The 14,715-nt window shown below is 41.1% G+C and overlaps 1 protein-coding gene across 5 annotated transcripts; it reads left to right on the forward strand.

Moving 5' to 3' along the window:
* The first annotated feature begins 286 nt into the window (after nucleotides 1-286).
* Nucleotides 287-13,268, forward strand: tfap2c (transcription factor AP-2 gamma (activating enhancer binding protein 2 gamma)). Of its 5 annotated transcripts, none has more exons than XM_080423951.1 (8): nucleotides 287-371; nucleotides 4,363-4,833; nucleotides 5,142-5,193; nucleotides 6,586-6,678; nucleotides 7,616-7,838; nucleotides 9,176-9,294; nucleotides 10,871-11,012; nucleotides 11,351-13,268. In XM_080423951.1, the coding sequence occupies exons 1-8, from the start codon at nucleotides 342-344 to the stop codon at nucleotides 11,637-11,639; spliced, it is 1,419 nt and encodes a 472-aa protein (XP_080280077.1). In that variant the 5' UTR covers nucleotides 287-341; the 3' UTR covers nucleotides 11,640-13,268. The 5 variants fall into 5 exon arrangements, with proteins under 5 accessions (XP_080280077.1, XP_080280079.1, XP_080280076.1 ...); XM_080423953.1 differs by having other exon boundaries at nucleotides 6,586-6,657; XM_080423950.1 differs by lacking the exon at nucleotides 287-371 and adding an exon at nucleotides 2,789-3,242.
* The last annotated feature ends 1,447 nt before the right edge of the window (nucleotides 13,269-14,715 follow it).

Genomic DNA, 14,715 nt, shown 5'->3' on the forward strand with positions numbered 1-14,715 from the left:
TGAATGTTGTATCTAGGCCTACAAAATGAAAATGTACATTGCATCACTCCATATAACTGTCATCAAAGAAGTCTCTATAATAGAAGAGAGCTAGAGAGCTATAAATAATGAGATGCCTCCCCCAGCTCACTGCTTGTAGATCGCCTATTTTCTACCTCTGCGCAAGAGGGCTCCGACTCAGGTGTATAGTTCCACGGGAGGGCGCATGCGCAGTGCGCGTCGTGGGCACCAGGTGAAGTCAGTCAGCAGCGGAGTGAAGAGCTCAGTCAGTGATTTCACTCGTTCTCTGGAATTATACTGTCTGCAGCTAAACTGCTGCTGCGGATCAAGGCTTATACAATATGTCTTTAATGGAGAGGATAGACTGGAGGGTGAGTTCACTTTATTCATTCAACATCAACAGTATTGTATTGTCCGCCTTCTCATGCCTATTTGTGACTTTTTGGAGGTATTGGTTATATTATAGGCTATTCACCTGTTTCTCTGATCACTCCGCGCCGTATAGGCTAGTAGGCCAGTGGGCTGAGAAAAAGCATATTAAAAAAGAATAACACACTTTGAAGTTTAATGGCAGCAGTGGTAGCTGTCTGCCTTTCTACCCACTCTTTAATTCGTTTTTAATCAGAGTATCCCTTAAAATATCAGGTCTATTATTAGTTACTTGATTTGTTTTTTCCCCTACTAGCCAAATAATGGTTTGCAGTGCATGTTTGAAATAGTGTGTGTGATTGGTTATTTTATAGACAGAACTGCAAACAGCACGAGTACAGCCATACAATACACTTGGTCTGAAAGGATTTCCACAAAAAGTCCTAGTAGACTTGTTTCCATTGAGGTCCTATATATTCAATTCGTAATAGTACAAATGTAGTACAAATAGTAGTGTAATAACATCGTTATTACTTAATTGGGTTTATGTAGTGTAGTAGCTTTGACGATCTGTAACGTCAACTATTGTGGGATTTCTTTTTTTTAAGTCAACCTCTGCAGCGTTCAGGTCCATCCCTGAGCCATCATGGTGTCTGATCTGTCTCAATGAATTGCCATTGAGCTGACAAGCTGTTCACATCATCGGCGTCCGACCACGCGTGTCTAACTTCGTTTAAGTCTGCTCTGATTCTAATATAAAGATCATTTAATCAGTGAGCATTGGTTTCTGCTTCACGTCACAACTGAACCAAGAACGAACACGCACGTTAATCCACTGTCGCTGCTTCAGGTCCTGTAGTTCCCATGGACAGACGCAACAGGCTATTATCCCTAAAAATCCCATGTGTCTGACAATTAATCTGCACGAATTATTACGGCCAGTCATAAATATGCAATAAAATGTATAATATACATTATGCGATTAAAACAAAGATAGAACTGGTTGTTGATGTTTATCAATAACTGCAGTGCTAATCTTCTATGAAAATAATGTGTGTGTGTGTGCGTGCAAATTATATATATATATATATATATACATATATATATATATATATATATATATATATATATATATATATATATATATATATATATATATATATATATATATATATATATATAAATATATAATATATTATTAGCCTAATATTATAGCCTATATATAGGGCTATATAATTTATATCCTACTGTATGTGGTGGGTGGGTGGGTGGGTGGGTGTGCCAAGTTATAAAAAACTGCTCGAAGCTTTTGTTATAAACAAACAAGATGAGACAACTAAAAACTGCTTTTGTTATAAAAACAAACACGAAAACTAACAATGGCAACGTCTCTTTGTAACAATAAATAAATTCCACTGTCACCCCCAGTGGGTCCTATATACATATCAATGGTTCAAAGCAGACATTGTTTTGGACATGGCGGAGCTCCACCAAAAATGTTAATTAAGGTAAGAAAGAGATGCTGTGTTGAGATCCCTTGAGCTTCAGTGGTTCCTGAAAGAAAGATGCTGCTATAAGCCCTCGGGTTTATTTATTGGAATTCGGAGGCACCAAACCAACACCCAGCATGTGTGTGTGTTATGGGTTAATTTGAATAAAAGTCTAAAAACAATGATTATCGTTTAGGGTTCTAATTGCACAGCAGTGAAGAAACACATTTCATTCGCTGTTGGCAACTGTATAGCTATCTAGCCTATCCCCCAGGTAAAAATAGAATACACACATTTTTCATTTAAGCTGATAAAACTAATATTAATTCAAAAACCTTTACTAATATTTCAAAAGACTCTAAATGGTTATATATTATTGTTATTATTATTATTGTTGTTGTTGTTGTTATTATTAGGCTATTACTGGTATTATTAACATTATTTAAGTAGGCTACTTGCTACATGACTAATGCTATTAATTTAATTTACATTACAGCTAAATATTAATATAAGTAACTGATTACAGTCATAGAACATTTGAGATTATTTTAAATGTGGTTTGGTTTATATTAATAGCAAATGTCCCAGAGGTTACAAATAGGCAACATAACTATTTCGTTGTTTCACGTAATTTTGTAAATTATTATTATTCATAAAATCATTATTATTCATATTATTATAATTGTTATAATTATAATTATTACTATTATTATTATTATTATTGAGCATAGCATGAGACGATATTTCTTCCCGGAAATATTTCTTACCGAAAACTAGTGAGCAAGACACAGAAATATAATTGGCCTCTATGCTCCACCAATAACCAATCAACAAAGTTTTCATATTCAGTGACATCATCACGACAGCAACGCCCACCTCGTAGAGACCTCATGCCTGCACCAAGGTTCAGCAGGTCCATGGTGGGTGTCAGTAGGGACTGCACTGTAGTAAAGGACTGAACATCACTGCTTTGTCCATGAGAGGGAGTCGAGTTTCTTTACATGCAACCCTGTCTCTCTGCAGCTTCAGATCAGAACAGAGCAGAGCAGCAGCAGAAGTACATCCAGCATCGGGCGGGGAGAGAGGAGGAATATTTCTTGACAACTATACTCTCCCATAGTTAGTTGGTGTAGATTTATGTATGCAGCCCCAAAAAAGTCCTTCAGAGCAGAAAGAAAGTCACTTCGCAAATTGCTCGACTACAGCTGGAGAAAACAATTCATGATTTCTACTAAGAAGCGGTTCGTTTCATACCTGGAATAATAATAACACATTTTTTGACGACAAGCGCTTGTTGATTCTTGGAAGAGATTTTGTTCTCTGTCAGAAGAAGCGATGTTGTGGAAACTAGCAGACAACGTCAAGTATGAGGATGACTGTGAGGTGAGTTTCGACCATAGAGTTAGGGTTTCGACCGATCGGGCACATCATGCCATGGAAATTAGAAATAAGGGTATTTTTTTGTTTAACGTAGGTCAAGCAACAGTTTGAAATTAATGACAAATAGCTCATGTATTTCTGCATTTCTTTTTCATTAACAAATGGGAAATTGAAATCCCAGAACACATCACCTACGGATCTTTTGCGTGAGAAAGTGGGACTAAAGCCGTTTGTTAAAATAATACTAATAAGAGAGAGAGAGAGAGAGAGAGAGAGAGAGAGAGAGAGAGAGAGAGAGAGATGTAATTAAATGGACATAGGTCTATTACTGAAGTAGGCGACAGAGAAACGTCCACCAATTATCATTATTGTTACATGATTAGGCTATTATTATTATTATATATATTTGTTTTATTATTATTTCATTTTTTTACAAGTGGAAATGCGCGCCCTGTGCGCGCATTTCCATTTGTAAAAAAATAAATAATTATTAAGAAAAACATAAAAATAAATAAATAATAATGTAATAATATGATAATAAATAATAATATGCAATATAGTGTGTGTACTACTATTTTACGTGGCTAATAGTTCTACTGAAGTTTGTTGGATGGCCTCTTCCATAATAAAACTTTTTTAAATTCCTAATAAGGAGGACGCCTTCATAAATCATAAATTAAGTTGGCTACAAAACTTTTTTATTTTTTTTTATTTTTTGTATCTGACTGAGATGCACCCTAGGGTCCCTATAAGCTACCTACTGACATCTTGTACGCATAAATGACATGTCGGCCATTTTATTATCACCTTCATCAGCACCTGGTTGGATATAATATAGTCCAGTGCATGGTTCCCAAACTTTTTTAGCTCGAGACCCCAAAAGAGAAATGTGACGTCTGCCCGGGAACCCACACTTTATTTTATTTATTCATTACATTATTTTGAAAAATCATTGAATTTATTTTGAATTCATGTCGATTTCTTAGGATTTTCTTTTATGTTTTGAAATGTACTCGTGATCGATACAAATGTGCCCGCGACCCACAAATTGGTCCCGACCCACAGGTTGAGAACCACTGTAGGCCTAATAGTCAATGTATTTATTTTACCCCCCCCCCCTCAGGAAAGGCACGATGGCAGCAGCAACGGGACCCCCAGGTTGCCTCACCTCCCCGCGGTCAGCCAGCACCTCTACAGCCCCTCTCCCTCCCTCTCCCACTCGGTCAGCTCGGACTTCCAGCCCCCCTATTTCCCACCACCCTACCAGCCCATCTCGTACCCGCAGTCCGGCGACCCCTACTCGCACCTCGGCGACCCTTTCAACATCAACTCCCTGCAATCGTCCAACCAGCAGCAGTCGTGGCCCGGCCGGCAGGGTCAGGAGGGACTCGGGGGTCATCATGGCGTCAGGTCGAGCGGCCTGGCCAGTCAGATCCTGGGCCTGCAGGACGGAGGCTCTTCCTCCGGGGTGGTGAGGAGAGAGGGCTTCCGCCGGCCGGAGCTGCTGCCTCCGCACGTTCACAACATGGACTCAGTGATCAGTGATGGGAATATGGGCATGCACGACATGGGCCACGGATTAGACGACGTCCAGGTGAGTCCAATATACTCTTTAGTGTTTGTTTATTTATTTAGGCCTATATATTTATAAATTTGTAAAAAAATAATAATTTGAATTTCCTTGAGATTTGTGTAGTTTTGTGTGAAGTCTATTGGTATAACTTTTTGTTTCTTCCTTTTTTTTAAAGCACATTTTGTTTCTTCAAAATATAAGCATTCATTCATAGCCAATATGGGAAAAGCTGTCTTTGATATTCTATTACTTTTTTCTTTTCTTTTAATAATCAGCATATATATGCCTGGCTAATGTCTAACTGTTAATTTTCTTTTTCATTTTATCAGCATGTAGATGACCACAGTATTATAATGGCAGACCAGACAGTCATCAAAAAAGGTGAGTTACATTTTATATTATGAAACCAGTTAATGCAGGTTAAACAAAAAAAGAAAATGTCAGGAGTTGAAATGAAGGCTTACGTATAGGTCTTTCTTTGTGCAATACGTATCAAACAAGGATGCAATGATAACGGGAAGGGATTGGAAATTTACTGTAAGGACCATACTTTCCACTACCTGTGTATTTGGAAACGTAAAAATTATTTGTACAGTGGCATGTCAGGGCATTCAATCAGAGAACACAGCAAAGGAAAGGAGGAGTGCTGTATTTGTACTTGCACTGCATACAGTACTAATCCTCGTTGCCATCTGATGCACTTAACTAAGCTTGGTGTGATCCTTAGTCTATTCTAGTGTTGAAGGTGTTTGAATGGATGCCCAGTGGGAAGAAAAGATCCCTTTCAAAAAAATTGCAGCGTAGCTGACAAGACATGGAAGTTGAGCAATCGTACTAACAACCCCTGTGTTGAGAAGAGAAAGCTTTGGTTTATGTTTAAGTTGATTAAGCTGGCACTCGCAACTCTTTTCAGCTGAAGTTAACAGCAATTTTGTGAGTTGATCTTGAAGCTGCAGCCCAACGCTGCAGAACCAGCTTTTTGCTGGGGTGTGGCATTAAGCTTTGCCTGTGTGGAGGACAGTTCAGTAATTTGTTGGGACATGAATTATTCCGAAATAATAAACAAGGATTTAGGCTGTGTTGTACGGCAAAAACATTTTAATTTGAATTTTGCTGTCATCCTTAAATAGACTTTTGAGCCAGAGTGAGATCACCTTTTATGAGATCAACATTTATGTATTACTGTAACCGTACAAACATATATGTCAGTATATCTATATAATATCCCATACCTCATTTATCATTCACCACAAATCCTTATATTTCCCATTATCATGCTAAAGAAATAATTTGGTTTCTCATTTAATTAATATTGCCCCCCAGACATACGTATTTACTAAGATATTAATCATAAATGTTGGTAATAAATGCACTGCCTTCTCAGCTTGACAGAAAAGAGCAATTAATATTACGAGGCATATTCAGTCAGTGACAGTTTGCATAGCACAATAAACAAACCAGTCCTTGTTGCGGAAATCTGTGATTGCTCAAGGGCATGCTGTAGGCAAACTGAAGTTTACATTTGTAAACAACAGCATGTCACTCCTTAGCCATGTGCCTCAGACGCTAATTATTTTCATGTCATTATAGCGGAAAACTGTCAAACATTGACGAGCATTTTCACAAATAGCAGATCTACAAGCTCACAACGTGTCGCGATGTGACGCGTTGTGAGCTTGTAGATCATCTATTTTCCACTGTTCGTCAACACAACAACGTATACAGGGCTTAAGTAGTTAAAACGCTCATGTGACTGTGTGATTTTTGTCTCAGTATTAGGACTACGAGGTGGCAGAAACCTTGATCGCTTACAGAGGACTTATTATCAGGGGGGCATTCTTGCGGGTGAGGATGAAGAGAGTTACAGTACGTTGTGTAGTGTGCTTTATTGTTTTGTTTGTCCGGTGATCCTGTCCAGTGCATTGTTGTGGGGGTTTTGAACGTTGACCCTCTGACCCAAAAACTCACCCATATTAGTTCGTCCCGTTGAAACGCAAAGACATTGTGGAATGGCTAGAGCCAAAGCGACCCCTGTGCATCATTGTTTATTGTTTATGTGGATCCCTGTGCATCATGAGACACCAAGGCGTAGTAGCATAATGTGGACGAGGATCTGTCTGTGTGTGTTTAGCTGTTTTTGTGGAGGGTGTGTGTGGAATGAGGGACTTTCAGCTGTTTAAACCTCAGTGAACCTATGTTGGGAAAACCATGACATTTCGCAAGCCTCGCGACTTCTATTGTTCTCCGGAGCATACTGTACATTTGCCCCAGTGTACTGTAAGTAAAGGACATAGTTTGACTCATAACTGTGCAGAGTGGCATACTCAGCTTTGAGCTTGTCTCTCCCAAAACCCAGTTATACAAACAATAACAACACTGCGGAGGTTGAGGGTTCACATACTTAGAGCAGTGGTTCTCAAACCTTTTCGAGTCAAGGACCCCCAAATTGATATATATTTGGCTGCAGACCCCCATCTGAAAAGAGTTTGTGCCAGGGACCCCCAGAAGAGGAGATTTGTGTTGCAAATGTTCTCTTTAAAAATATATATATATTCAAAGATTTGCACAAATCTTCAAGATCTTTCAAAAATAGCAGATCTACAAGCTCATAGCGTGGCACAAAGTGGCACGCTATGAGCTTGTAGATCTGCTATTTTTGAATAGCCAAAGTATAAAATATGGTTAAAGTGGTTAAAATGATTGTAACGCTATATTAACAAATTTAGCTTGGGACCCCTTGGAACCCTCCCAAGGACCACCTTCTCCTTTCAGCTCACTCACCTTCTCTTCACCTCTCTTCCAGGTCCCGTCACTCTTCCCAAAGGAAACAATCTGGGTCTTCCCTTCCAGAAGGAGTCTCTCATGGGCTGCGTGTCCAATCCCACAGAAGTGTTCTGCTCCGTACCTGGCCGCCTCTCCCTGCTCAGTTCCACCTCCAAGTACAAGGTGACTGTGGCTGAGGTCCAGAGACGCCTGTCGCCCCCAGAGTGCCTCAACGCCTCGCTACTGGGAGGGGTTCTACGCAGGTGAGACCTCGAATGTTATCAAAAAGACACCGAAATGGACTGATATTATTGCCCACAGAGGTTTTGATGTCTCTAATGTATCGGCTGTATTTAATCTTCATTATAGGCCGCATGTAGTCTATTAACCAATTAACGTACCATAGACATGCAAGATGAGAAGCAATTGGGTACTGATTCAGTGTAACTGACTGAGTTTCTTTTTGCCATTTTATCACTTTCCACTGCATCTATATGTTGTCAGAAACTGAAGCAATACTCATTATTGCTGTTATAATCTGGTGTCTACTCTGAATTTTGTGGTAGCAGTTTCTGAATATATAGTTTGGCGCATCAGTTTTTCTTTGCAATATTTGACGTTTTTTGTGTGGTCTGAAAATGTGTCTTTTTGCCTCCTTTGGGGATAGTAATAACACTTGGGAGATTGGGAATGCAGCAAGGTAGTTCTTATTGCAAGAGAGTAGCTGACCTTATGGCCAGAGCAACCATGGACCAGAGTTGTTCTCTGCAGGGAGTGCAGTGCCTGATTGCCACTTGTGTGTTAATGCTAACACAAGATATTCGTTCACACACAAAAACACAGACATTTTTAAGTACAGTAGGTCGTATAGCTATTGGGGTGGGGGGGGGGGGGGGGTGGGGGGTTGGGCTATAGTGGAGGGCACCAGAAAGAGAAGAGGAATAAGAGATGTGGGTAGTCTTTCTCTCACGCTCAACACACACTCGCACGCATGCGCGTACACGTCTCTGGAGATGCTGGTTCTCTCACCTGCCGTAGAGTGGGAGAGCCTGTCTATCAGTAGTGCAAAAAAAACGAATAGGCTGCAGCAAGTGGGGAATTTGTGCGATCTATGTGCGATGTCGCTGCTTCCATTTGTGCTGAAGCATCATTGGCGTCAGGTTTGTTTTGGTCAGGAGTGGTATCCGGGCCTGTTCATGTTTGATTTATTTGTTTTCAAAAGTGTATGATGAGCCCTCGTTCAGGGGTGACTGCTCTGGGCGAGGTCTCCTCTGACAGGCTATTTGAAAGCACTTCAAACTCTTGAGTTTGGCTGAATGTGGAATGTAGTTAGGCAATGGTTAAAAAATGTGTAATGGAATGCGTCCATTCTGTTCTGTGTCCCCTGCACTGCAATATCCTGAGTTTCAATGTAGCGCTGCTTGTAGAAATGGACGATTTTTACAGTGTCAATTTTTACACACTCACAGAGTTAAACAAAATGTCACCCCCCCCTAAAAAAACAACTATACTCTACCACAGAGTAGTATAAAGGTCTAATCTGAACAACAGTGAAAAGCCTACATGTGTAAATAATATATCTTTTATTCCTCTTCGACAGAGCCAAGTCAAAGAATGGTGGCCGTTCTCTGAGAGAGAAGCTGGACAAGATTGGACTTAATCTGCCTGCTGGGAGAAGGAAGGCAGCTAATGTGACTTTACTCACGGCACTAGTAGAAGGTATGAGCTGTCACTCAGTACTTTGCATATTTGCTTAGGATAATTTATATCACTGGGAATGCAGCCCAATTATGCAACATGTGCAAAATATTACCCTGCTTCAAACATAGCATGCATAATGACCGTATGCTACACCCAGGGCGAAGAGGTTCTGTCTATGATTGAGATATTAATGCAAATAAAGGTTAAGGGTTTCATGTTTATTACCATACTATGTCAGTAATATTGGGCAGTGGAGCTGCCCCGTGTAATTATTTGTGACATTTAATCTGTCAGTAGCAGCTGTAGCTATTCTTCCGATCCTGTGGTGATTGTCTAAATTTGGAATCAATGACTGAGCTATGTTTGTCATCTGTCTTTGGACATCAGAGCAGATATCAAGGCAGAGATTACTTGTTTATTTTCTGTCTTACTCTGTGACTTAATAGGTTAGTGGTTATCTGTGCAAGACCTGAAAAGTCAACAGTGCAGACCTACACAAAAAATAAGCTTTTGTGGATTACTTTCCATATAGTGTAGTCGTCGTGACATTATCTGATGCACACAGACAACTAGAATACTGCATCCAATCTCAGTTGGATTTATTTCTCCTTCACATGTCTGGGACTTGTAAAATTGCCCATATTCTAACATCTGTCTCAGTGATGTGGATTTGAATTCAGACACCTAAACCGTAAACACTTAAATGCCTCCATTGCTAAAACAGCCCCATCAGTCATACCTGGGCTAGACAATGACGCATCGCCATGTTCGTGATATCACTTCAATCACGTCTACCTGCCCCAGGCTAAACCAGAATATATATATTTTTTATTTTCTCTCTCCATTTTCACTCTAATCTTTATAAATGGTCTGATGGTTCTGTGTAGGAGAATGACTGGAGGCATGTGTTATTTAGAGACCTTCAAAGCTGAATTAAGGCTTGTTATCCTGTGAACAGCTCGCCAGGAGGGTCGGCTGACCTTAAAGCTTGTGCTTCTGAATAGGCGTCCGCATCCTCCAGTGATGTGCGTGTCTATCAATAAGCAGCGCTGTTGGCGCCACGGGCTCTCACCACTTGCATGCAGCCCACATAAATCCATTATGACCATGCAAGTCAAGTTGCCCTAAAGATGGGGATATATTCATCTCGCTAGCACTTCCTCCCCCGAGCAAGAACACTGAGCACAGCTGATCATTCTGCGCTGCTCAGCCGCCTCATCAGCCTCTAAATGGGTTGCCGCTGTTAGCGGAATGTCTGGCCAAATTGATGAGGTCTGTTGTCTGCCTGGGACACGGCACCATCGTAATCCTTTGTCCAGTGGGCCCAAGGACATGCGGTGATGATGAATGTTAATGTTAATTACCTAAATGTCTTAATTTCTCTGCGGCTACGTATAGCAGAGGAGTTTTTGGAGCACACGCTAATGATAAGGCTTTTATGGCCTTGAGAAGCGAGCCCCCAGTGTTGTTTCTCTCAGTGTTTTCTTGGCATCATGGAACATTCTTGGGTTTTTTCCATGGATTGGGTTTGTCTGTGATTAGTCTGTCATTTTATATTACAATATGCATATTTTATTTTTTTGCTTTCCAATAGGTGAAGCGGTTCACTTAGCGAGGGACTTTGGCTACGTGGCTGAGACCGAATTCCCGGCAAAAGCCATCGCTGAGTACCTGGGCAGGCCGCACGTGGAACGCAACGAGGTTAACTCTCGCAAGAACATGCTCCTCGCCGCCAAGTAAGTGTCAAACTCCTCCCTTGATGGTGGGATCTAATCTGCATAAGAGCCTCTAGCTATTTCTTTCCATCCTAAAGCAGTAGGCACTGCCAAGTTTTGATTCAGTTGACAGATCAAGATATTTCACAAAGATTTTGTTCATTCGCTGATTGTTTTAGCATCTTAATGATTTTATTACTTATTAGCTACGGTTTAGAGAACTTGTTACTTGCTAAACTAAGAATGAGGATTTCATCTTCAGCTCTCAAGCTTCGCCAGTTGAATCACTTGATAGAGAAGACTTTCACGTCCAGTACACGTTATAACACTATTGTATTTCACATCTTTCCCCCTTTCAGGCAAATCTGTAAAGAGTTCACTGACCTGCTCACTCAGGACCGCTCGCCCCTCGGAAACTCTCGGCCCGCACCCATCCTGGACCCCGGCATCCAGGGCTGCCTTACCCACTTCAGCCTCATCACCCACGGGTTCGGCTCACCGGCAATCTGTGCCGCCATGACCTCGCTGCAGAACTACCTGAACGAGTCGCTCAAACAGGTGGACAAGATGTACCTGAGCAGTGACAACCAAGGCTCCTCGGACAACGGCAACAAATCTAACGACAAAATGGAGAAGCACAGGAAATGAGACTTTAAGGAAGAGTGTTAATGAACTTCAGAGCCCTCACCCCTCAATCTATTTTACGCCCGTCACTCACTTCACCACCTGTTCCCCTTGTCTGTCGCCTTTTGGACTATTTTTAAATTGCTATTTAGTTTTGGCATTTTGGTCACAGTAAAAAAAAAATCATGTGTGTGATGTCACACTGTTGAATCTACATATTATTCATTAAGCATTTGTTTGAGGATTTCTGAGAACTTGTTACAGCCAGTAAAATCCTCAGTCAAATTAACAATGAGGTATCTTCAGTGGTGAATCAAAGCTGTCAGCACCATAGACATTAAATAGATGGGTCATAGCATCCTACTTCCAGCCACCTACTTTGTTGGGGTGCCCGTTGGCGGTTATTGCTATGGAGTGTTGCTATCCAACACATCTTCAACACATATGGAACAAACGCGTTACGGATGCCCCCCCCCCCCCCCCCCCCCCCCCCCCCCCATGGACTGGAAGTGTCCCTCCTATACATTTATTTCTATGATCAGAACGCCCAGCTGACTGGTTATAGCGAGAGCTTCATTCAGCAGGACTCCACATCACAGAGTCTGTAGAACACCACTCAGTGGCCGGTGTGTTGATGCCAGAACACAACAGAACAGAACAGAAAGCAGACTGTATTTTTCTCCTTCTTCCCAGAGGACATCATTTCAAGATGAGTTGCTGTGGCTGTGAATTCCTCTCCGATTTGTACCCCCCCCCCCCCCCCCCCACCCCCCTTCTCTTCAGTCTGGAGGCAAATCCACTGATTTCCTGTCTCTTCTGTGGTGCTCACATCCCATTGGACTTCCAACAGAGACTTTTCTTTTTAATATGGGAAAGAGAGAAGAACTTTTGCTTAATTCTTTTCCCCATGTGTGCTTGTGATTTTCTTTCTCTCTCTCTTAATTTTCACAACACCAAAATAGGTCCAGTATTATCGCTTTGCTTTGTTCATGGCAGTTATTTCATATCTTAGGCCTGAATGACTGGAGAAAAAGAAAAGAAAAGAAAAAACATTGACAATTTGCTTGTCACTCAGTCTGCATTCCCCCAGAAACCAGAGTGTTTAAAAGACAGTTTATCATGCAAGCCTTTTCAGTGTTCGTGTGGCTTAAAGGCAGAGCAGTGCTTCCATTTTCCTCTGTATTTAAAACCTGTCTTTAAGAACTGCTAGAGTATACCTTAGTCCATTGGATATGTGACACCTTTAGTACTAAAGAACCCTATGTAGATGTCAACCAACCAGCCAATTCAGTCCTGCCAGTGTATGTATGTGTATGAGAGTGTGTGTGTGTGCGCGTGCGTGTAAATGTATATATTTCTTTCTTTTAAAACAAAAACAAAAAAGTGTTTCTAATTAGACATTGAATTACAAACATAGGATTTTATCCAGTATCTTGTCCTGAATGTAAATATTTTCTAATTTATGTTGTAATTTAATGGGCTTGTGTAAATAATGGTATCATTCTGGTGTATGGTTTTTATGATGTGTTAAACTTTTATAAATGGGTTAGTTTTTTATCAGGTAGAGGTTAGGAGGTGGGTATGACATACTTTTTGAAAATGTGTAAAATAAATCAAGTTACAAGGAAAAAATAATAAAAGACTCAACCCTGACCTTTCTAACAATTCAGTTATTTTGCCTATTTGACACACACACGCACGCACGCACGCACGCACGCACGCACGCACGCACGCACGCACGCACGCACGCACGCACGCACGCACGCGCGTGTGTGCGTGCAACACACACACACACACACACACACACACACACACACACACACACAGAGAGAGGGTTTGTCAATAGGTAGTGACAGTGCGTGGAACTTCTTTTGAAGGCCTAGTCATGGGTTTGAATATTCTATTAATAAACAGCAAAGACAAAATCCCAAACTAATGGGAACAGTGGCCATCATTATCTGCTCTCATGTAGCCACAGAAGTAGACTGTGTGGTTCTCTGAACGAGGAGAAAAGCATGTGATGTGTGAAGACATGTTGAGCAGAAAACAACCTTCATTTAATAAGATGGAGTAAACCTGTAGTCAACCCATCCTGTCCCATATCTAGAGTCTTTGACAGTTAGAATTTTTAAACCAGTGGTAGCCAAACGGTGTGCCGTGAGACAAATCCAGGTGTGCTTTGGGATTTTTGTGAAAACCACACATTATCGCAATTTACAACTATACAAAAAGTTATAAGTTAACTTTAATTTATAATTGTGTGCACACTCATCTACCAATACAGAGGTAAATTATAGACCCAAAACATATTTTAAACATTTTCAACATGGCATCCCTATTTTGGTCATGTCATTATGGGTGAAAATGTTAAATTGTAGTTCAGCATTTCAAACATATCCCTGCGTTGAAAGCTTGCAGATTCTCCCAGTGTTTCTATCTGTGCAGGTGTGTTCTTGTGTCGCTGTGTAAATGAGGTCTTCCCGTACCTGGGCTGCCAGTTTCACAACAGCAGAGGACAATTCCTTTGAAGTGTGTGAGAAACAGAGGGGATGGAAAATGCGGATGGACTCGACGTGTTGAGCAAGGCTGCTTAATCATCACTTTACTCAGCCCGTCCCTGCTGATTCATGTGGCTTGTCTTTGTTTATGTTTAAAAAAACGAAATTCCCCCCGCCCCCCCCCCACACCAACGTAATACATCTAAGTTGGATTTGTCACACAGCAGAATTTATGAGTACACCAAGTTCTGCTCCAGCTATGACGGACTCCTCCACGAAACAGATTTATTGCAGAATGTCCGTATTCGTATTGCACTTCATTGAAATGTAGGCATTTTGAGTGTATACAGACACTGCTTCACCGCTTTGTGCGTCAGTCAGGTGTTGAGAAATGTTTTTTTAAGCGGAACGCACTTCTGTTTCCAGTGAAGGTGATTCAAAGCCATGAATGTTATATAAGCCCCCCCAACCCACCCCACCACCACATTATCAGTGCCAGGTTTATGGCAATAGCACATAAATATGACACACCAATTGCGCTGCTATTGAGATCAGCGGGCTAAAGCAGTAGTTGACTGGGCCTCGACCGAGCTGCACTCTAC

The sequence above is a fragment of the Gymnoscopelus braueri genome, assembly GCF_963280865.1.
Source record: "Gymnoscopelus braueri genome assembly, chromosome: 3".
NCBI classification, from domain to species: domain Eukaryota; kingdom Metazoa; phylum Chordata; class Actinopteri; order Myctophiformes; family Myctophidae; genus Gymnoscopelus; species Gymnoscopelus braueri.

Excerpts from the sequence above, each read along its gene's own strand:
- tfap2c (XM_080423950.1), top strand. The coding sequence starts at position 3,195 with ATGTTGTGGAAACTAGCAGACAACGTCAAGTATGAGGATGACTGTGAG. Across the intron at positions 3,243-4,362 it reads AGTATGAGGATGACTGTGAG|GAAAGGCACGATGGCAGCAG; the intron begins GTGAGTTTCGAC and ends CCCCCCCCTCAG. Across the intron at positions 9,295-10,870 it reads ACTCACGGCACTAGTAGAAG|GTGAAGCGGTTCACTTAGCG; the intron begins GTATGAGCTGTC and ends GCTTTCCAATAG.